Below are 22,528 nucleotides of genomic sequence, written 5' to 3' on the forward strand. Positions count from 1 at the left end.
TAGGTTACAAATTGTGAACGATTGGCTAGAAATTCTTTTATCCAGGCTGAAAGGAGCCCTTTCCCAACAACACCTTCAACTTTAGCGATTAATTTGTTATGGCATACACAATCAAATGCCTTAGATAGATCAAGTAAAATCATGTCAGTCTGGCCGCGGTGATTGATAGTATATGCAAGATCGTGGACTAGTTCTGTTAGTTGGGTTATTGTTGATAAACCACTGCGAAAACCATGTTGGTAGGGAGACAAGAAGCCAATGCTCTCTAGAAAAACCGTTATGTGCTTTAAGATTATGTGCTCTAGAAGCTTACAGGATGTACTAGTTAATGAAATGGGTCTAAAATTTGAAATTTCTGCTGTGTCGCCTGATTTATGGATAGGTATTATCTTTGCAGTTTTCCAGTCGTTCGGTAGCTGTGAAGTCGTGAGTGATTTACGAAAAATTATGCCGAGGTATCTACTGCACCATTCCGCATACCTTTTCAGAAAGTCGTTAGGTATGTTGTCAGGACCGCTGCCTTTTTTAGGGTCAAGATTAAGCAGAAGATTAAGTATGCCAGCGTCCGTAATGTGTAATTCGCCAATGCTTACGCCCTGTCTCGTTAGAATAGGGGGAATAATGTTATTGTCTGTAGTAAATACTGATTGAAAAAAAATGTTCTATGCGTTGGCTTTCGCAGTTTCTTCCTCTGGGCTTAAGTGGGACGCTTCTCCATCATTGGTGCGAAAGTGCCTCCAGAACCTTCCCGGATTATTAGTAAGAAAGCTCGGTAACTTTACATTAAAATAATATTCTTTTGCTCGTTTGGCTGCAAGCTTGAATTCCGCGATGGCATTAGGAAGTTTCGTCACCCTGGATTCGTCTCCTCCTTTAATTTTTATTGTTCTACGCAGTCTTTTCAGACGGCGCTTTGCCTGAATTACTTCTTGGGTTATCCAGGGATTATTTTTTGCCGGCCGCTTGGTTTTAGTGGGCACGTAGTTTGTGACGCAGTAGAGGACGATAGATTTGTACTTATACTCGCCTATTATACTTTAATAGGCGAGGGAAAATGTATAAAATTATGCGCTAATAATATTATTTTTGTGGTTACCGCCTTATTTGCCTAACAGGAAAAGTTTGAAGTATTAATTATTTGCAGCCTCGCAGAGGAACAGTGGCTGGCGGTTATGAAGCCGTGGGCGGGGCTTTGCTGCATACTTAAGTTGCATCCGACTATAGTTTCGTTTTTTGAATTACCTCTAGAAGAATTATAGAGAAATATATATTTGCGGAACAATCACATTTCTTTTGGATCCCTCGTTTACTGCTCTACCAAGTGCCAAAACTGACTCTTATTGTTATTTGGGAGGTTGTGTAACGATGCGTGGCCGCCAGTCCCGTGCAACCGCATAGAGCGCAGGACGCTGCGGCTCTAGACATGCTGCACCCACCGTGAAGGTTAGAAAAAAGCCCACATAAGCACAACAGAGAAGTGGCAACATTAGGCGGTTTGACTGATAACTGTACAAGCGTCATTCAAGACACACGGAATTGCTCCCCACTTCTGGCGGCGTTTACAGTAACGAACGGCACACGCGTTATCAGCATGATAGCATTGCCTGTTACTTTCCTGTCGGGAATGATAACGCGCATGCCGTTCGTTACTGGAAAGTACCGGGCTCGCCGCGTTAAAGAAAGGAAATGCGGACAAGCAGATGACGATTATCGTTGTGTGGCAAAAGGGTGTAATTATGCTTAAGAGTGTATGCTAGCCACCATACCCTTAGCATAAACATATCTTCTCTGTAAAAAAAAAAAAAAAAGTTTTAACACAGTGATTTTCGTCTGGCGACAAAAAAAAAGAAAGTCGCTTCCAAAGATTGTGCGCATCTATAGCCAAGCCGATCCATGCCTAAAACTTCCCAAAATGGCCGACTGCATCGTCGAAATCGTTAATACACTCTAATCGTTCACTTGATTTTTCGCTGCATTGGAAATGCAAGCGGTTAATTTCGCCGAATGAAATGTCTCGACGCTTTTCAGCGCCCGTCTCGTGCTTCTGAAAAGAGCTTGCGGTATTGGCGTGAACAGACAGGCAAGTGGACGTATTTATTCTACAGTTATTGAACAGTTACTTATCGATACATATTGAAGTTAGCCTACAAGCTGTCGTTAAAAGTTCCGTCTTTCAGTAGACCTTGTGCAGCGTACTCTCAGCTCAATACGAAATTCTTGACTGCGTTCTCGAGTTTTGTTTAACGGTAATGAGAAGGAGTTAGATAATGCACAGAGGCAAGGTTTTGTCTGGTCTTGCAGGAGTCCCAGGTGCTTTTTGCGCCGCATACACTGTCGCAATCGTTACACATCTGAGGAACCAGACTGGCGGCGCATAGGTAAAGCCGGCTGCCAGTGCAAGCTGCAGTCCCCTACATTGTCGCTATAAAGAGGAAATTTGTACGTGTACTAAGTGTACGCAACGTTTCTTTGTTTAGTATAATTTGGCGGTGCCTCCAGCAGACAAAATGTGGATCCCATACTGCTCCGTCGGTTTGGGCTCGGCAATGCCTCCGCGTGGCGGGCGCGTTTAAGAGAAAGCTTTAGCTCGGGTGTTCCAATCTAAATACATGTAAACGCAGTATTCGTTTTTCTCGGCAACCACTGCACCAAATTTGACGAGGTTTGTTACATTTAAAACAAAAGCTTAGAATCTAGAATTTCTGCTGGGTACGCAATAGATTTAAGCGAAACAATTGAAGCAAAGCGGGGCATGGTGCTTTCAGTGCCCAATTTTTTATAGAACATGTAGTTTTCCATTATAAAGGGGACTGTAATGCGATGTCTTTAATAGGGGGGTTGTCTTATATTCAGAGTCGACTTATGTTTCAATATTAACGGGAATGAAGTGTTACGCAATTCTATTAACGAAATTTACCTCTGCTGTTTAGTTTCCATATTGTGCGTAGAAGCAACAGTGCGTGCACTTTCAGCTGCTCAGTTCATCTTCAATGCTGCTCTCATTTTGTAGAGTTCATCACTTGTGCATGTGCAACACATTGGCGGAGGCAATACGAACTGCATTTCTCACTAGCTGGACAAGTCGGAATGGCAATGCACCTTGGAGAACAAGACTCGAATTGTGAAAGTCTGGTGGTAAGTCTGAATTAATATATCTTCATTTATATTTGGTGTTAACTTTCCAGCGCACTTTCTATCCTATTGAAGAAACATTTAGCCCAGTTTGGCCTGTTTTTTGAGGGCCTTACATCAGGCCCCCTAGCAAGTTTTAGTTTACACTGCAATTTAAAGCTTCTTGAGACCCGAATACAGCCATGGGACATAATTACTTTTCAAGCTGGTTATTATTGCCTCCAGGCATGTTACGAACATGAAAGATGTTTTTTTAATAACATAGTTTTAAATAACTGGCATCTTCTTTAAATGTCACAGTCATACGTAGACAGGCTAAGAGCTGCATCTCCAACAAGTGAACATCTCATGTTCGCTATGGTAAAAACTGTATTTCATTGCCTGAGCACAGAGGTGAAGATGGAGTTATGTGTAGTAGACTTACTTGGCTGCTGCATCCTGGATTTTCATGCATTAATGAGGAATTCAAAACAGACTTCAAGGTTGCTTCCTGCTGTTTGTGACAATGCAGAGGTCTAGATCAATTTAGTGTGAAATTTCTTGAAAGTAGATGAGAAGAATATGAGTGAACCACTTTCGACAGTTCTACATGCATTGGACTTCATATCCATGATGAATGTTTGGAGTAATGACTTCAGACTTCTGGCATTGCTTTACCGAAATAATCTTTTAAACTGGTTTATTATTAGAGGAGACAGAAGAAATTGAATGCCCTCTTACCACACCACCATGAGGTGAGCGTGACTGCCAACAGAGACACACTCTCCCTCTGCCTTGAGTAGCATCCGCAAGCGACGTTCCTTCCTCGCCTTGTCACATACTTGAGCCGAAGAACCACATCGGGTTCACGTGACTAGCACCACCCGCTTTTTTTTTTCTTATCCATCTTTGTTGCGTGGCACAGTTTCCACCGTGGCATTGTGCATTCTGAATTGGGCAATTTACCGAAGTAATGCGTCATGGCGAGCGACACGACTGTGTTTTGCGTCGCACTGTTTGTTTGTGTTGCCTTGACTCTGGCTGGGTGTGGCACTTTCTCGAGAGGGAGGAAAGTGGCGTTTCATTTGAAATTTCAGCTGTCTGTATGACATGCACAGATTTGTCATGAATATCTGTCATGTGCTGTAAGGCTGTAAACTTAAGAACAGCATTAAATACATTCTCCTAGTGGTGAATGCAATGCATATTTATCTTTTGCGCACAAAGAAAATGTGAACAGTGTACAGTGCTCCCACTTCTGCGTCAGTCTGATAAAAAGGCCAACAAAGAGTGATACTGCACTAAATCAAGTATCTAGAAATTTGGAGACATACTAGGGATGCTTCTGCAGCAGACATGATTGACCAGAGAGGTTAACAATGTACAGCTGCTTGCGGTGACCAAATGCACAGCACCATCAGTTTTGTGCCATGCTATAATTCTACCAAAACCGCCCAAAATTCTTGCAGCTTTTTAAGAAAGGATTAGTGGCACATAACAGTGTGCCTTTTTTTTTCCTGTTTTTTGAATGTATATTTTGCTCCCACATAGCTGATCTGACTCAAAGGTTTATAGTCCTGAAAGCTTGTTTGCTTTGTTATGAATGTTACCAAAAACTTACGTGTGCAAGCTTACCTCTGCCCACACTGAACGCAGACACAGTGAGTTTATTTAGTATGGAAAGCTAAAACAATGTAGTGGCTGCACTATTGTTATGAATCTGTCGTAGTGATAGATGTTGCTGATTTTATGTAGTGCTTGTTTTCATCACTCAGGATATCACCCAAAATGCTAAGAGGCAAAAAAAAAGAATGTATATAATGTTCACAAGATATGGTTATGTGACGAGTAGAGACTGGGTGATGGCAGCCGATTGAGGGAACGAGCTCGCCTGCGGATCTTGCAACCACAAGAGGTTCAAGTAGATTTTATCGCATTAAAGTGTAACAAGTGACTAGAAGAAAAAAAAGCCTGGGCATGTCATCAAAAGATACCACTGGGAACAAAAGTCTATGGATCTACACGCACCATGAAATACCTAATTTTTTTTTTCTTACTTGCCATGTTGGCATACACTGGTCCACAGTAAAGTTGCAGAATGGGGCTGGCCCTCCATTTCATTCCTGCTTGACAAAGTTGAGATCTCTTAATTCCACTCTTTTTAACTCCCCAGAATGCCAAGAGTTGTACCATTCCTCCAACTTTAAATGAAATTCTTACTATACTGGCTCTTTCAGTATCTACCTATAGGTCACTATCTCTGCCGTGGTACTTGCCAACAAAATGGTATTCTACTTATTGTGAAATTCTGAAGTACTGGAGACTGTTCCAATGACGAGCTTTAATTGCACCTAAACACTAAGCTTTAGTTGCCAAGAATGATTCTATTTAGCAAGAGCATGCTTGGACTATGACACAAGGATGGAGGCCAAAAAGTTACTGCCCTTCCACTGCTGCGAAGTGGGGTGCAAGCGAAACTTGGGATCTGCGGCTCTTTGTAACGCCTCACGGCGAGGGCGGCACGTCAACGTCGACCCCTTTCTCAAGTTCCCGGTGGCATCAATCAAACACTGCCTGTTCTTTGGCCAAAGGCACAACACGTGGCCTGCTCCCACTGCCATTCCTTCAACACAGCCTGCTCTTCGGCAGAACAGACCAAACGCAGCCTCCCCATCTGACTGCTGGGCCTGAACTGGTGTGGGAAACTGCGGGTGTCAGGCGAGCGAACACACCCTTTCCCTCCTCTGGAAGAAGGGGACGCCCGTGATTGGCTCATGCCTTGCACTGCTTCTACTTACCCACCATAAAGGCAGCGTTTGATGAACTGACAGTGGCTGAATCGGTTAGCATGGTGGTCTCGCAACCCAGAGGTCGGTGGTTCGAATCCGCAGCCTGATAAGCAATTTCTATTTTTTCGCGCGGTAACACCGACACCAGTGAGGCAATACAAGCTTCTGTTAAAAAGGTCACAAATGGTTGCATCTTATGCCAGTTCCTGTTCATGTGGACATTCAGTGTTATTTTTCACTGTCAGAAGATGTATCCTTGAAGAAAAAAGGGGAGGGGGGCCAACAAAGTATAAACACTAAAGAAGCAACGTCGACGTACATGGTAGTTGAAATAAATCGATGATTATATGTTGATTATGCTGTCATGTACGACGCACAAATTGTGAGATGGATCTGGTGAGCTTCAAGCTCACCTGTCAGCACTCTCATTGGCCTGTTGAGCATGTGTAGCGTTGGTAAGATTAGCATTTCCTCTCTTCAGCGTTGACTGCTGCATTGTGGCGTGGTGGAGCACTGCCATTACGAATCCCCTCACAAACTATGAGCTACCAAGCTGCACTAAGACCAGTGCACCAGTTTCACGTCTGTGCGCACTCAAGGATGACAGCCCGCTTTGCATGCGAACTCAGATGTGCATACATACAAATTCTTGATTACGTCTCTCATTGTACTGTTACACTAAGGTACGTTTTAATACTGCATAAAATTACTGCTTAATTTGCACATCACATAGCATTAATTATAAAAAATTCAGCATGTGCATATTATAGCCGGCTATAAAGAAAAAAGTTACAGAGCTCCTTCCAACATATCATGCTATGTTTCGCAAGCTGTTCCAACAATGAAATAGATGATTGCACAATGGTGGCCGCTTTTCATAAGTTAGCTTCGCTGGAATACATCTGTGTTAGTGGCAAAGCATACGAATTTGGTTTCGTGTCTTGGTGAACTGTGCAAGCTATTTCCGGCCCAAATTTCTTTTTAAAGAGTTGCACACATTCATCATCATCATCATCATCATCCTATTTTAAAGTTCAATGCAGAATGAAGGTGCCTCCCTGCAATCTTCAATTATCATTGTCTTGCACTAGCTGATGCGAACTTGTGCTTTCAAATTTCATCATCTCACCTAGTTTTCTGTCATCCTTGACAGAACTTCCCTTCCCTTGGCACCCATTCTGCAACTCTAATGGTCCACTGGTTATCTACCCTATGCATTACATGGCCTGCCCAGCTTCATTTTTTCCTCTTAATGTCTACTAGAATATCCCACACTGCTCTCTTCCTGTCTCATTGTCATTTATCATTGCATTGCTCTTTGTACGGCCCTTAACATGTTCTCGAGATTCTTCGTTAACCTCCAGGCTTATGTGCCATACTGCATGCTTAGAAGAACAACGTGTCTACCAAGTTGACATTTTCAAATTCCCTGATTTTTTCAGGTTTCACAGAACTTTGTTTTATGTCAAGATGGGCTGACACCATGTCACCTGATGCTGTCACTCTCTGGTAAGCATGTTAAAAAAATAAAAACAATCCAGTTTGAACAGTAAGGAGTAGTGTTTATTTTATTCAAAATAGAAAACTGAAAAGAGGGGTTTGTAAAATGCACAGCTACTAAAATATCTTCGAAAGAAACTCGGTGCCCTTTTACTCTGTGAAGGATGACCAGCAAAGCTGCGTACGTGGGCCCCTTAATGGTGAACTGCACCTCTACCGCGGGTCGGCCTGGTATTGCACTACCTATGGGATTGGCCCATGTGTGGGGAGTGCTTAAAGCCTGCTTCATCTCCGCCGCAGGTTTGACTGGCATTTCACGACCTTCAGGATCAGCCCACATATGGGGAGTGCTTAATGCTTGCTTCACTTCTGCCTCGGGTTGGCCTGGTATTGCACTTTCTTCAGGATCGGCCCACCGTATGAAAAATTGTTGGTCTATGCGCGGATGCGATCTGCCAGATCCTCACCATAGACAGCTTCACTGTAAAAAAAGTGGTCTAGCTCACGGCAAATAGTCAAACATTTTAAAATGCGAATAAAAAGATGCATACAAAAGCAAATAGAGCTATTTGTATCAACTGATAGCAAGCTCATTGGTATCATGCCCGAACTTTGTCACATATGAGATTCTCCAAGCAACTGGAAAGTCAACCTCAACTGTCCTGACATACTCTCAGCCTGCGCATAATGCCTCAGTGTTGCATTTCACTGCTTTAAGGGGTTTATTTTGGTTTGGATGTGGGTAACCTGCATCTTAGCGTCAGCCAACACTTTGCTTTTTGAGCGCAAGCTCCTTCAAAGAGGCGGCGGCACAGTTCCTTTCCTGATCATTCCTCAATGCAATGGTCCTTCCTATTCTTGTCCTTGTTACGCTGCGTGTTCGCCCCATGGATGAAGCATCCTTTTGGTCAGTTGTACAGTCCGATTTTTCAGACTCCCTAAGGGCCGCTACAATATCCGAAAAAAAAAATGAATGCATGTCTTTTACTGCCCTTAAAGGGATAGTGAATAAAAAATTTGTCGCCGAGATTTCTGTCTCCAGTGATAGCTGTCGCACCGAGAGCGACCAAAACAACACTCTTTCTGAGGAGAAATGAGCGAAAAGTAATTATTTTAGTGAATATTTCTCAAATCACAGCACCTACCGGCCTCCACCGAAAGCTCTGGCAAAACCGGATATCACGTCACGCTTACCCACCTCGAGGCCCATTGCGTGCGATCGTCCACACTGAGCGCGCGAAGGGGCGAGTTGACGTTTGCAGCAACGCGCTTTCTTTGTTCGACCGTCCTATTCGTACCGCTTCCCCGTGTGAGCTGTTCGAAAACCTCGTCTTTCATCTCGTGGATTTGTGGTTTGATGTGGGGAGCAGCCGTGTCAACGCCGCAAAATGCCGAGGGTCTGCTGTGTGCATGTGAACACGGCAGGCAGCGGTAGTCATTTTCTCGCGTACTTGTTCACGCTGTAGTTTTGCGCACAGGTGCCGTTTGACCGTAATTTGTCGTTTGTACAACGTTCTGAGCCAGATGTTTGGCCAATTCTGCCAGAATGAATCGCAATCCGCATCGTCTGAAGCGACGGCTGACGAAAAAAAATTCGCCGACACGAGACTGGTGGCGCCATCTCGTGTGCACCAAGGGAAGGAGTGCTCGGCTGCGATGAAACAACGGGACGCTGAAACCGCTGCACATGTACTCGTTCACTCCGTGAATAACAAGACGTTCCCTGCTTACAGAGGCGCATTTCAGTCACTGCACATGCCTGGCTTCAATCCTCACCCGTTGCTTCATCGCATCTATTCTCAAAACAGCTACTTGCGCGCATCAAGCATCTGCCGCGCGAGAGTCGGCAGCCGACTGTTATGCTCACGCCGCCGGCCACACCAACTCCGATGGCGTAGGTACAGGGAGGTCTACACGCGTCAATATCTTCAACGATTTCTACGTTATTTTTTTTTTTTTTGTACAGTGTGTACTCACGGCACCTGTATTGTGCATTGGTGGCTTTCATGTTTTACGCGCTAGCAGCTACCCATCCAAGCGGGCGGAGCAAGCCGCTTTGCGCAGAACGCAGAGTAAATTCCTTACGTCGCCTGACATTGCATAGCCTGAGGCATAAGCGTCCTCGCTCTGTTGAAGTCAAACATGACAAAGAGTTTGCGCGAGTGAATCACGCTGGGCGCACCGCCACGGATGCAACACTGTCAATGAGGCGTGTGCCTCTCGTCTCGCTAATTCATTCGTGACAGGTGCGAGCTTGCGATCCGAGCCGCAGGAACCGCGTTTATATCTGGTTTCCACCTATGATGCCGCTCCTGATCTCTCGAGGCGAACGCGTGTACATGGAATGCACAGTGTAAACACCACTTTGCTGGTCCAGACTCTCTCGGCACCGCGGAGGGGGCTGCTACGGCGGGTCGTCGTCAATTTCGCTTGACGACGCGGACGAGTCGTAGGCATACGCCTTTATCGTTCGTGGTCTTTCAGTAGGCCGCTCATCCAAGTCGGAGTCATAAGTTCCGCTCATGCTATCGCTCTCACTAGAACTTTGCATTTTGCACTGCGCAGCGCAAGGAAAACAAAACTGCGCAGCCGGCCAGCTCGCTCCGCGGTTGCTGAGGGTAGGTGTGACGTCAGATCCGCCGGCTTGTTGTCGGGAGCGCTTTGCGAGTGACGCGGAGGCCGCTCATGGAGAGTTAAAAATAAAGCCATCCGCTCAAAAGTAACCCGAATAATGACTATATACTATAGCAATCGTGTCTTAGGAATGCAATTGTGGGGCTTTCTCTATATTCTTCGATTTTTATTCTGTATCCCTTTAAGGGCCCAAATCGCCACAGGCACGTCCAAAAAAGCTCTGAAGGTCTGCCAGTACACTTATTAGGCATATAGGTGCTTGCACTCTGACAGGAGACGGCAAGTGCACGTGAGTCTAACAATATATGTGCTGCGTCCCATACACTTCACCGCGTAGCATCACTGTGCTGAGGCAAATCTGCCTTTCGAGGACTAGTAATATGCAACGCGCCGTGCTTTACGAGGATTGCAGAGGCAGAGTGGGTACCTTTGCTGACAGCGGTGAATTCTTTCAATGAAAAAGACAGCACTGAATGTCAAGAACCGTAATAGCATACCTAGGCCTAGCGTTCCCGCCATGGTGATTACAGTGGCCAGTGGATCTGCGTGTGAGAGTGTCGGTTCAAGGTGGTGAGATAACACGGCGGTGTTGGCTTTGATTAATGCCATATCAAATCTGCAGTTGCAGCACATTCGGAGTGCGGATCAATGGTGGATATCTCGGCAACAGTGGGGACAAATTACTAGTGATTGAGGACCTTAACCAAAAAAGTGTTAGAGTGGGTTTGAAGATTAATATGCAGAAGACGATGTTGAAGAATTCACATCGCCAGTCAGCCTCTAGAGTCTGTACAGGAGTAAGTCAGTTGCTCGTAAGGGACCCTGATCATGAAAAGGCAATTTACCTAAGAATAAAAATGGGGTGGAATGCATATGGCAGGCATTACCAAATCATGGCTGGGAGCTTACCACTGTCATTGAAAGAAAAAAAATTAAATTATGGGGTTTTACTTGCCAAAACCACTTTCTGATTATGAGGCACGCCGTAGTGGAGGACTCTGGAAATTTCGACCACCTAGGGTTCTTTAACGTGCACCTAAATCTAAGTACACTGGTGTTTTCGCATTTCGCCCCCATCGAAATGCGGCCGCCGTGGCCGGGATTCGATCCCCATCCTCGTGCTCAGCAGCCCAACACCATAGTCACTGAGCAACCACAGCGGGTGTCACTGAAAAGAAAAGTGTACAACTATTGCATTCTACTAGTGCTAACTTATGAGGCACACATTAGAATCGGGTAAATACCGTAATTAAACTTTGTGATATATGGTTCTTGCTTCAAAAGTTTCCTATGGCAAGCATAAATGGGAGTTGTCGACACGCGATCACACGTGTTGAATGCATACATTGTTTCCTAAGCATCGCCGAGCTAGACGTGCTGCCACCAAAGGGGTCGCTGTTGGGTTCACCATAGGGGTCAACAGCGAGTCACTGTTCCAAGTTCAAGTTATCCTGTGAAGGCCAATTTTACAATCAAAATAAGAGATTCGGGACTGTAGAAATGTATGACTGCCGGCCAAGACCTTTGGCCAGGATTGAATTCCCCGGAGTCGAATTAACAGAAGTCGACTGTACCATATGGCAAAGGACTTTGTAGCAAGAATGCATCTCCTACTACACATAGCAGAATATTGGCATGCTGCAGTGCTCAGTGGCTGCAGAACAGTAGACTCCCATAAATTTGATCCCGTCTGAAAGTCCCAGCCGACACACGTGCATTTCTATAGGTCCAAACTTCGGTTATTTTGATACTAAAATAGGCCTTCACCCAATAATTCCAACTTGAGCAGTCAGCATGCATGCTGACCCCTACAGTGAACCCAATAAGCGACCCCTTTGGTGACATACCTCAGAGGACAGTAGATGTGTGAAACAGACTTTATCTCCTGCAGGAAATGCCTATTTTCTGCCTGCCCAGGAGGAGCTCCAAGCAATAATCACAGATCAAAACGTCTGATTGTGGTATTCACCCATTTCTAATGTGCCATCTTTAACAAAACTTTCTTGGCGATTTTCGTATGCTTTGCCGCATAACACGGATGTATTGCGGCGAAGCTGACTTTGGAAAATTGGTTGCAATGTGCAACACATTGGACCCTTGTCCGTTTTTTTAAAAATAAAAATTGTTTGCGCATTTGATTTCTTTCATTTTAGGGGCTTTTGTCCTTTCTATGCTAGTTTACACTTTGGACACACAGACAGCGGGCGTGTGTTTCACTCTGGGGCATGTTAGAATCTGTACGTAAACCATGGCAAATAAATCAGTCATGTGTGTTGGCATTTCTTCTGCATCTTCTTAAATTTGACCCACCAGATAATTCAATCTGTTTCGTCAGTCCCATCAGAGTCGAATTAACGGAATGAAGTCAACTGCATTTTGCTTGCTGCTCAGAAGTATGAGCTTGAATAAATAACATAGCATTACAACACATAGGACATAAAGGAGACAAATGAAGTGCTGCAACATGTGCCAACTTGCCTAAGTTAGCACTATATAAGCTTGAACCCAGATGTGCCAGCTGCATTAAAGTTGTGACAAAATGTAAAATCGCATGTGTTGGAGACTCAGTAGGTTGGCTTTCCTTCTTGAAAAAGTGTTGCAGAGTGCCTGTTAAGGATTCACTGATTGATGCTGTCAAACTGTCAACAAGGCTGCCAAAAAATTATTCTTAATACAACCCTTTCATGGACACAACAAGGTAACAAATTGTTTTGTGTGTGAAGCATTAAGAGTATATTCGTGATCAAATATTGTTCTTAAAAAGTGACCTCAACGAGACAGCACACGAGACTGCACAAGATCTAACTCACCGTGTGAGCCCGGACTCCCTCTCGGCAGGATGGGCAAGCGAGCGCGATCCCCTCGTCACAACGATCTCACCCAGCATTACAAGTTAGTCAAGAGAACCATGCCGCTACCGCACAAAGCACCCAATAAAGCACAAGAAGTCACGTACAGGTGGCTTCAGACAGGCACCTACGCATGCCCGGCCTTCCTGCACAAAATCTTTTCGGACGTGCACCCTCACAATGCGTGTCACTACTGTAAGGATATAGATAGCCTTGATCACATGCTCTGGGCTTGCCCCCTGGTGCCAGGACCACCAAGGAAGAGTGGGACCGAGCTCCACACAGCTCGGACCTTGAAGCACAGCTTTGGGCTGTCCATCGGGCCCGCCACGCGGCGGAGGAGCATGGCCTCTCTGTCCCGACGTGGGAGTGGCGCACTAATCACACGTACCGACGTACGTCAAGAAATTTATTCATCCATCCATCATCAAAGCAGTTGTCAGAAAACATTCTGCAGGGAACAGCTAAAACACTATGCATTTCTCATTATAGTGATATTATGTGTGCGTGAGCTTAATAAATAGATAATTTGCAGGTGTGTGTATGGCAAATTCAGATGCTAACTTCACCAAAGTCATAAAAGCACACAGCACTCTACTTAAAAAGAATCTGAGCATTTGACCACTCTTGTGTCACTAATGTGCACTGTCGTAGCCGTCTTCATTACCAAGCAGAAATACACCCAACAAACTATTTTTCGGACATGCATGAGAATTCGGGTATCCTTGCAACACTGCCACGTACCTCACAGAGGCAATTAATTATAAGCACAGCTGAAATTTCGGATGCTGAAATGCTTTGCCTTCAAAGTGCGGAAGGCACAACCATTGTAGAAAGTGTTGTATAATGCCGGTTTTCAAGTGTCAACTTTGCTGCAATATAGCTTGCTACGGGAAGAGGCTTATGCAATGTATCGTGGTGGAGCATACCAGCAGTGAAAAGGGGCCATTGTAAGATGGCATGATTTACATTTTTTTATTTACACACATACATACTCTCTTCTGTTACAGCACAAGCACCAAGAAGCCTGATAAGTGTTGTGGTTGGTCTACAAAATTACGAAAAATTAAATTATGGGGTCTTACGTGCCAAAACCACTTTCTGATTATGAGGCATGCCGTAGTGTGGGACTCCAGAAATTTCTACCAACTGGGGTTCTTTAACGTGCACCTACAGTAAATTTAAGTGCACGGGTGTTTTCGCCTTTTGCCCCCATTGAAATGCGGCAGCTCTGGCCAAGATTCGATCCTGCGACCTCGTGCTTAGCAGCCCAACACCACAGCCACTAAGCAACTAGGGCGGGTACAAATTAAGTTCCTTGCCTACCCAAACAAAAATGTTTGCAACATGATGTGCGTGGTATACCATCCTTGGGAAGGCAAGCTTAATTGGTTGCTGTTGGCTTTGTGTCTTGCTTCACTCTTGAGCAGCGCTTACTGACTGCACAGTAATAATAAGCTCCACCAAATGGCTAGATTACTTCTGTACTACTCCAAGTGTTCGAAGAAGACTTTTGGAACACGAAGTAGAAAAAAAATTTCTGCTCCTAAACTGCTCCAGAATGTCAACTTTGTGCTTGAAACCCTAAACTGTCTTGACCACCACTGAGGGGTTGATCTTCAACATCACTTATATACTTAAGATAAAATCTTGAGTAACACTTACTGGTTGTCTAAACATTTTGAAATGGTTTCACAGGTTCTATTTAACACTTATATGCACTTTTTAAAACAGTGAATAACGATTTCGGTAACATATTTCAGTATTCTACAGTTGACTTGGAGGATTATGCGCCATCACTGGTCTGCAATTATGGAAGTTTAGAGATAAAAAAATGGGGGCAATAATGCCTACGTTTTACACATCGTCATTGTACAGAACACAACCTATGCAACTTGCTATAAAACTGATTTATATAGTATTTGAAATTACCATAAGAGTATGTAAACAGCTGGGGTTTCATAGTTCTAGGTTCTTGTTATGTTTTAGTCTAGCACCTCCCTTTAAATGGCAGTAAAAGGCATGCATTAATTTTTTTTTTTGGACTGCCTGATTTTCTAAATGTTTTGTTTTTGCTGTCCTCAGGGAACCACCCACCGCCACCAAGAAAAAGCACTTTTGACTGTAGCAGTAATCAGTGATTCGCCTAATTGGCAAACAGTTCAGGATGCCAAACAGCCTCGAGACAGCTGTACCTCTGACAGAAGGCACTAATACACAGTGCAATGCACTGTTTCTGCACTCTAGACTGTGGGATTCTCATCCCGTACCTTGTGTCAAAGGAACGACAATCACAAGGGCATTTATTGCACCTTTCATAGATCAATGCCTGCTAGCCGAGTTGCTATCCACAAAACATGCCGATGGGCGTGCGACAAATCGCGGAAGTCCGACTCACCGCGACCGGATAGCGAGCGAATATGTTCGCCCCTTGCTGGATCCCAGTGCCTGGCCGTTCACGCGTACGGTCATGCGAACGGTGGCTCTTTCGCACAAGGCCTCACGAGACGATCTCGCAGAAGCATGGATCGGCGCATGGATCGGCGCACGTCTGTGCTGCTTGCCGTCCCGAACCAAAGAGGAAACGTGTTCTCCCTTGCGCCCCCAAGTAACCCTGCCATGAGGCGGCGTTAGCAGCGCAACACTCGCGCCATCTCTCGCGTGGCCTGGGGCCCGCGGCGAAGCCGCAATGCAGGAGACGGAAGCTATGCGGGAAAAACAACATATCAGGGGACGTGTGACAGTCGCGCATCCCCGCAAGACAAATGTGATAAGAGCTGTATTATGTGACCTATTATAACTCCGTGGTGACAATACAGACAGGATATGCAGGGCATGTAGCGAAGAGGACAGTAGCAATGGAATGATATCACCAGTGTACAGAGCGCTGAATTCATTCTTGCTCTGTTACTGATAATTGAGAACTCCATCAAATGAAAAATTAAGAGAAATATCATGTGTGAAGGAATACTACTCATCATATCTATTGCAATTATTCTCGGACAGCATTCCCTCTTTCTTGCTTTTATTATTAATGCATTTATATAGTACTGCTCACCTGCTGTTCCATGTGTTCCATCGACACATATACGATCAGTTCCAAGCCTCTTGAAAAGCTCCTGTTGTGGTGTGGTCATGATGACTAGCATAAAATCTCTGTCATCCAAAAGGTCCTCATTTTTTTCTCTAAAAAAATGTCACTTTTTGTCAGGTTGTCCTTGGTGTTTAAAGAAGAGCAATGGGTTTTCCTTTTCACTATGCATCCTCTCAACCCAGAGTTGCACGCTCACATAGTCATTATCGTGCAGCCGCTCGGTCTTCGAGACTCTGGCATCCCTCATTATTTTGCGAAGATCCCACTTGCTTAACAGGTTAATGCGGTGGAATGTCTCATCCACGTTGGACCGCACATTATCCAGTACTGCATCCATGGACACGCCTTCTCGCAGCTTGTCTTGAGAGAGTAGAGAAAAAGTGTATATTAGTTGAAGCATAAGTAAAAATTACCGAGCATGCAAGGAAGTGAAATGGGCACTGATGAACATTTTAATATCATTATTTAGAATTCCTTTAATTGAATAATGAGTTACATTGACTTACAAAAACCTTTTGCAATGGTGTGTGTTAAATAGTTCAAGCTGTCGCAATTTTTTTTCTTTTTAGGTCAGCTCTTTGCAAGGACATGGTGCTATGCAGCCTTCAGCTGCTGAAGAGGCAAGATTACATTTCTAAATTACACTACACGATTACATTACATTTGAAGAGGCAAGATTACATATTTAAGTGTTTCAATGTTTGGTGTCATTGATAAACCGTCATAGGGATTATCTGCACCAGTGTTATCAGGTACGTAAGTGAAGAAATTTATTGTGTGTACCAAGTTTACAGCTAGGCTGCCAATTTCATCCTTCACTGTTGGTAACCTTGTTCGCACAAAAGACATTACTGAACCATTGTAAAAGCATTGCACTGGACTGGACATGTGCAGATTGTGGTTCAGATCCTACCCAGGGCAAAAATGTCTTCCACATTTAGTTCCTTTACTAAATATTGCCATTGTTATCAATTTCTATCCTACAGTTAGAACTTAATTTTCCAATTACATTCCATAGCATAAGTTATTGCCACTTCCATAGTGGCATGCCACCATAGAAGGGCAAAACAGTCTGCAATCGAAAACATGTGCAGCATTTCCAGATTAACTTAAATATAAGCATCACTGTTACTGACTGAATTGATGCACATAATTTGATTAATGTCAATATAAAAATTGTCAATTAAAGCTTTCAGCAATTATTTTTAATGGTTGATTTATCAGTCATTCATCCATATTTACAGAGCAGACACACCTGTGAACGTATGCTTTGAAGGCTATGCAGTCATGTGGGTTTTTTAGTTAAAGGTATTATTTCAGTCAAGTAGAGTACTGACTGGACACTGAAGCTGTTTTACGAGTTCATGTCTAATACCCCTGTCACACGGCAAATCTAATGTCATTTACAACGAATGACATTCGCTGATAATGCCATTTCTTTGGTGTCACACGGTAAAACGTAAGGACATTTTCGAAAATGACATTTACAAACAAATCAGTTCGCCAAACTCATTCGCATTCGTTTGGAACTGAATGTGTATCCTTGACACCACGAGTTTACGAGTGTTTCGCAAACAGTACGTGCTTCTTTTATTTGTTTTAACAAAAAATCACTATTCTATCCATTTTATTACCTAATTATTGCTTTAACGACATTGAAGTCCATCACATAGGTAAATACAGAAAACTACTCTCAGTCCAGTGACCAGACAGCCATCTTTAGCTTTCGCTGCAGTAGTCGTGTTGGTTCTCACCAGAGCATCGTCCGCGGCCACTTCAATTGACTTGGCATAAAAGCGTGCGCGTTTTTTCCTGTGGCACGCGACAAGAATGAGGATATTAGAAGCTCGCATGCACATCAGAAAGGCGATGACATGCAACTGCCCTTCTCGTACCACTTTAGCAGATGTAGCGGACGCGCCTATCGTTCTCTTCGCCCTGTTGCTTGCCTTAGCTCGACTCGATTTCGTTGGCAATGTCGACAAGTTAGTAATCGAACACTACGGTTTGAAAGCAATGATCACATATTCTAGTGGAATTTAGCATACTGGAAAATAATTATTGGACAAAAGTGGGTTTGAGGCGTGTCTTTTTTTTTTTTACTATCGTCATTGTCATCATTTTCAAATGACATTAGTTTTCGCCGTGCGACAGGGGTATAAGCCTAATTATCGTGATTGTTTCAATCATGTTTCATTCACATAGCTGATTCATGAGCATTCAAAATATTTAGGTACCATATTTTCCAAACCATAGGTGCCACCATTTTCTTTTCATTTTCGTCCAAGTGTATTGTAGAACAGTGTAACTTATATATGCAAGACCAACATGAGACATTCTTTTTCTCCAGCAATGTACTTGCAGTTTATTTTGTCTGCTAGAATGTGCGGCTCATAAAATTTTTTTTTACTGAAGTTTAGTGCCCTGAAATGGGTAAGTACGACATTTTAGGATAAGTGTATAAACATGCACAATCGCATTTCACGACGCTGACCCAAGTTAAGATAGATGCATCTTATACAATGAGTTATATACACATATTTTTTCTTTGAAAGTTGTGAAAAGAGGGGGGAAAGGGGGTGACTTGTACAACAGTTCAAATTATAGTCCAGAAAATATGGCACATGGTTTGTGAGCCCTACATTTAGTAGAGTAAAATACAACTTGAGCTGATGAAAGTTTCACATGGAAAGCACATCTGCTGTGGATGACCTACAGTAGTGGCGAGAGGTCGCAGTTTCATCGATGTCTGTAATACTTGCACTTCAGTTTAGGCAAAATGGCAGACATAATTATGTACAATGCACCTTAAGTAATCCCAAGTGGAAATTATTCCAGCTTACTGCTATTTTGAGACATTGAATCCCACTAGGATCATAAGTCATACCAATACAGTTAACTGAAAGCCTGAAAAATAAAACAGAAAAAGAAAAAGCCAGTCTGCTGCATGGCCTACAGTGCACCAGGAGGCACTACACCTTCCTGCTTGGTACATGAAGTGATGCAAACAAGTATAAAATAACTAAAGTCGTTGCCTTCAATAAGAATAGCCATATAGGTCAAATATAGGCCACTGGCCAAGGTAGTTGTTACCGCTGTGAAATTGGAGAACGGTTCCCTTTTTTCTCTCTCTCTCTGAACCCTTCAGGCATTGATACAATGTAGCAAAATGATAAACATGTTTATGATGTCATTAACTATAATGCCCTGCAGTCAGTAAAGGTGGCCTCGAATTATGTGGAAATTATGAATTTCAAATGAATTTCATGTGCTCCAAGTTCATTGCATGGTCTGGCATGAGTATTGCCCTGTATTTGGGATGTTGAAAACTCAACAACTACTCTTTATGTATTATAAGGCAGGGCAAAAGCGGTTTCTTACCAGCAATAGCGGCTCTTTCCGACTTGGACAGAAAAACACGACCCAGTTCAAAGTCGTGGCCTCTGTGCTTGAATTGGAAAACCACATACACACCTGTGTTGTCTTCAGTCACAGCCATTGCCGCAAAACATCTTTTTCCACACTTGACACTTGAAGGCCGCTTCAGCTTTTGTTTACTTGTAGCTGTGGAAAAAGATAACCGGGTAATTTATTCTAACTTAAGCACTGGACTTCCAACACATGCTTAGTGGTGGTTCTACTACACCATTTAGCTACAATTCAACTTGCCTGAAACCTGGCTACGCGAACTGCGCAAAGGTGTGGTATTTTCACGCTTTCAGGGCAACGCAGCATTTTCAGCAGGGGTACGAGAAGACTTAAATATAAGAAACAAATAGTGAACGTGCAAGTAATTCAGTTTGAGATGGATCATCTACTAGACTTTTCAAATATTGAGTAATATTTTCAGTAATGCAATGGATTGCCTGTGGTCAAGGCATTGCATGCAGCATTTTAAGGGCACTTGGTTTGTCTCGAAACAAGAACAAATAAAACAAATCTGGGTTTTTACATGCCAATACCACGATCTGATTATCAGGCATGCCTCTCTCAGTACAAGTTTCGTCCTGGCTGTCAACACCAATCGAAGCAATTACTATATGCAATGCTAACAGGGTACGGTGACAAAAGCAGCATTCATAGCAAGCACAATGGCATGCGCTAAGACCCATTGACCACTGGAAGGCACACAGTTTGCATTGCATACATGTGTTCTTGCACGTGGTTCAGAACTGCATGGCAATTTGTGATCTTTTAAGTACAGGAACTAACTTCTGTGCACACTTGTGATAGTTGCTGACTTGTGAAAAGAGGGGGAGGTTACTTGTGCCAGGTTCAAATTATTGTCCGGAAAATATTGTATATGGTTTGTGAGCCCTGCATATAGTAGAATAATATACAAGTTAAAGTGATGAAAGCTTCACATGGAAAGCAGATGTGCTGTGATCTTGTGGACTCGTACAGCGGTGCTTCATCAGTTATCAAAAACTCGTACTAATGATCTCGGAAACAATTGCCAATCGTACCAATATATTAACACCAAGCTTCCTGTAACTGCTTGCAGCCCATATCACAATCACCAAAAGCTAATTTCATGGCACACTACCCTGATCATTGGCCCTAATCAGCACTGCTTCATCAGGTCGGTTGGGTATCAGTAACTAGAGCTACAGTTAGCTGATGAATTGACTCATATCTATTTGCAGTTGAATCGACTCATATCTATTTGCAGAGGCCAGCAAACCACCTTGTAACAAAATTGAGTGCATGGAATGGTAGCAATGTTGTTTGTGTCCACCACTGCCATCTTTGCATCCATTTGTGCTATGGCACCTCCTTCTGGACGCCGTTCATAGCCTCGCGGCAGTCTCTTGTCGAGCTTCTTGCATTGTTATCGGGTGTAATACACTTGTGCATATGCCATAGTGTATATGAAAGCACATGTGTCATTTGCAATGCACATAAGACATTCACCTTCACTTCTTTTGTTATGTGTGACAGAGCAAATTGTTCTAGTGCAGTTGTAATTTCTTGCCTCTCCGACGCCTAGGCACACAGCTGCTTTCATTAACCCACAAAATTTTTATTTATATACAAAGGCTTTCTACCTACTCAAATGAAAGTACTTGCAACATACTGGCATGGTAGTAATGGGCTGGTTCTGGGTGTTAAAATTTTCTTAAATGTGTAAGCATTTCTATGCTTACCAAACGTCCATCACGCAAGATAAAAATGTGGGCCGATCCCAGATATAGTGCAATACTGGGCCGACCCACGGCGGAGGTGAACAGCCTTCAAGCACCCAACAAAGTGAAAAGTGCATACAATATAGATAGAGCATGCAGCAGCGAGTGGCTTTACCTTTGTTCTGCCTGTCGCTACCACGAGATCGAAGCAGCGCTCGCAAATCTCTCAGCACACACCGCACCCTGCACCTTTCGCAGATCGCTTTCAAGATATGGGCCCGCTCTTCAAGGCAAAGCGACGAGAACACGGAGTTCAAGATATGGTCCACGCGGCGCATAATGGTTTGACGCGGGTGGATAAGGCACTAAAGAGCAGTATCAGCTTATAATGATCAGAACGTCATCAGCACACCTGGCGCCGCCGTCTGCAGCAGTCCGTGTTGCTGCGACGCTGCTGTTTATACCAGTCATATTAACTTCCATAACAGTCTTTTTTGTTCAAGTACCCTAAAGAGCCCAGGAGGCATAGGGGTGGGGGATGTTACGATTGGCCAGCGGGGATAGTGACCTTCTGGCTTCACTGCAATGAATCGCTTCGTGAAGCCAACAACACGCCCCCTTCGAATAGCCCTTCGGAGCCCGTAAGGCTAGACACGTTTGGCGGACAGGATTGTTAGCTGGTTCGCTGTCACCTTCAGGGACCAATTGGAGCAAGAAAACTCCTGGAAATGTTTGTTCTATGGCATTCCCCCATGTACTCTGGTAATAGTCACGGTCATGACAGATTCAGCAGCAAACTGCAGAGTCAGCTCAGGAACGACATGCCAGCTTGAGTCAAGCGTGACAACACCTGTCTATGAGGCCTCACTGGTTTTGGTGTGTTCAGTAAAACAAAAGTGCAAGAGTGTGTGAACCTTCGCCCTCAAAGGCGGGTACTTCGACGACTTTGGACGCTTTGATTGGATGAAGGTTGGATGGCAGCTTTCCCTGGCTTAGGGATCTAGTAAGGACAGAGAGTGTTTAAGCAGACATTTTCGGCTGTTCAGTGTGCATTTCAGTCATGCTAGACTGATCAGATGTAATGTTCTCCACCCTTCATGTAGATATTGTAAATAAATCCCCTACTCCTCATTCCTCCCTTCAACAACATCCTTAGCATGAATGAGTCGGATGATGGTATGGGCCAGGTACCCTTTTCATGGCAGACACCATCTCTTACAGGGATTACAATGAAAGGAGCAAAACATACCAAAAGTACACAACTAAACAAGAAATATGAATTGGAACAACATGAATTAGTGCAAAAAAACGGCTTATTACAGGGTATATACAATGTGTGAAAAAACATAGTAATGACAAGGTTCAAGGTTCCTAAAATACTTGACTTATCACAATGAGCTGTTTTACATTACAAAACAATGGAAA

General features: G+C 43.7%; 1 protein-coding gene and 1 long non-coding RNA gene across 16 annotated transcripts in view; one reads left to right on the forward strand and one right to left on the reverse strand.

Annotated features, from left to right (window-relative positions):
• The window catches only part of LOC126530503 (uncharacterized), a 58,026-nt gene that overhangs the window by 13,387 nt on the left and 22,111 nt on the right, over window positions 1–22,528 (forward strand). For 2 of the 10 annotated variants that reach the window (XR_011891376.1, XR_011891377.1), the window contains 3 exons: window positions 2,029–2,080; window positions 3,011–3,135; window positions 7,343–7,447. Coding sequence is in view for 3 of the 10 variants with exons in the window: in XM_072285810.1 (XP_072141911.1) it covers window positions 683–759; window positions 2,029–2,080; window positions 3,011–3,135; window positions 7,343–7,409; window positions 21,362–21,492 (452 nt within the window). In the remaining 7 variants the exon portion in view is untranslated. The other 8 variants (XM_072285810.1, XM_072285811.1, XM_072285812.1 and 5 more) reach the window with 8 other exon arrangements.
• The window catches only part of LOC126531171 (uncharacterized), a 38,017-nt gene continuing 31,306 nt past the window's right edge, over window positions 15,818–22,528 (reverse strand). For 5 of the 6 annotated variants that reach the window (XR_011891383.1, XR_011891381.1, XR_011891384.1 and 2 more), the window contains 2 exons: window positions 19,359–19,541; window positions 15,818–16,337 (listed from right to left, as the gene is read on the reverse strand). This is a non-coding gene — a long non-coding RNA (uncharacterized lncRNA). The remainder of the gene's footprint in view (window positions 16,338–19,358; window positions 19,542–22,528) is intronic. The other variant, XR_011891382.1, reaches the window with a different exon arrangement.

This window comes from Dermacentor andersoni, unplaced genomic scaffold (genome assembly GCF_023375885.2).
Source record: "Dermacentor andersoni unplaced genomic scaffold, qqDerAnde1_hic_scaffold ctg00000044.1, whole genome shotgun sequence".
Lineage (NCBI taxonomy): Eukaryota > Metazoa > Arthropoda > Arachnida > Ixodida > Ixodidae > Dermacentor > Dermacentor andersoni.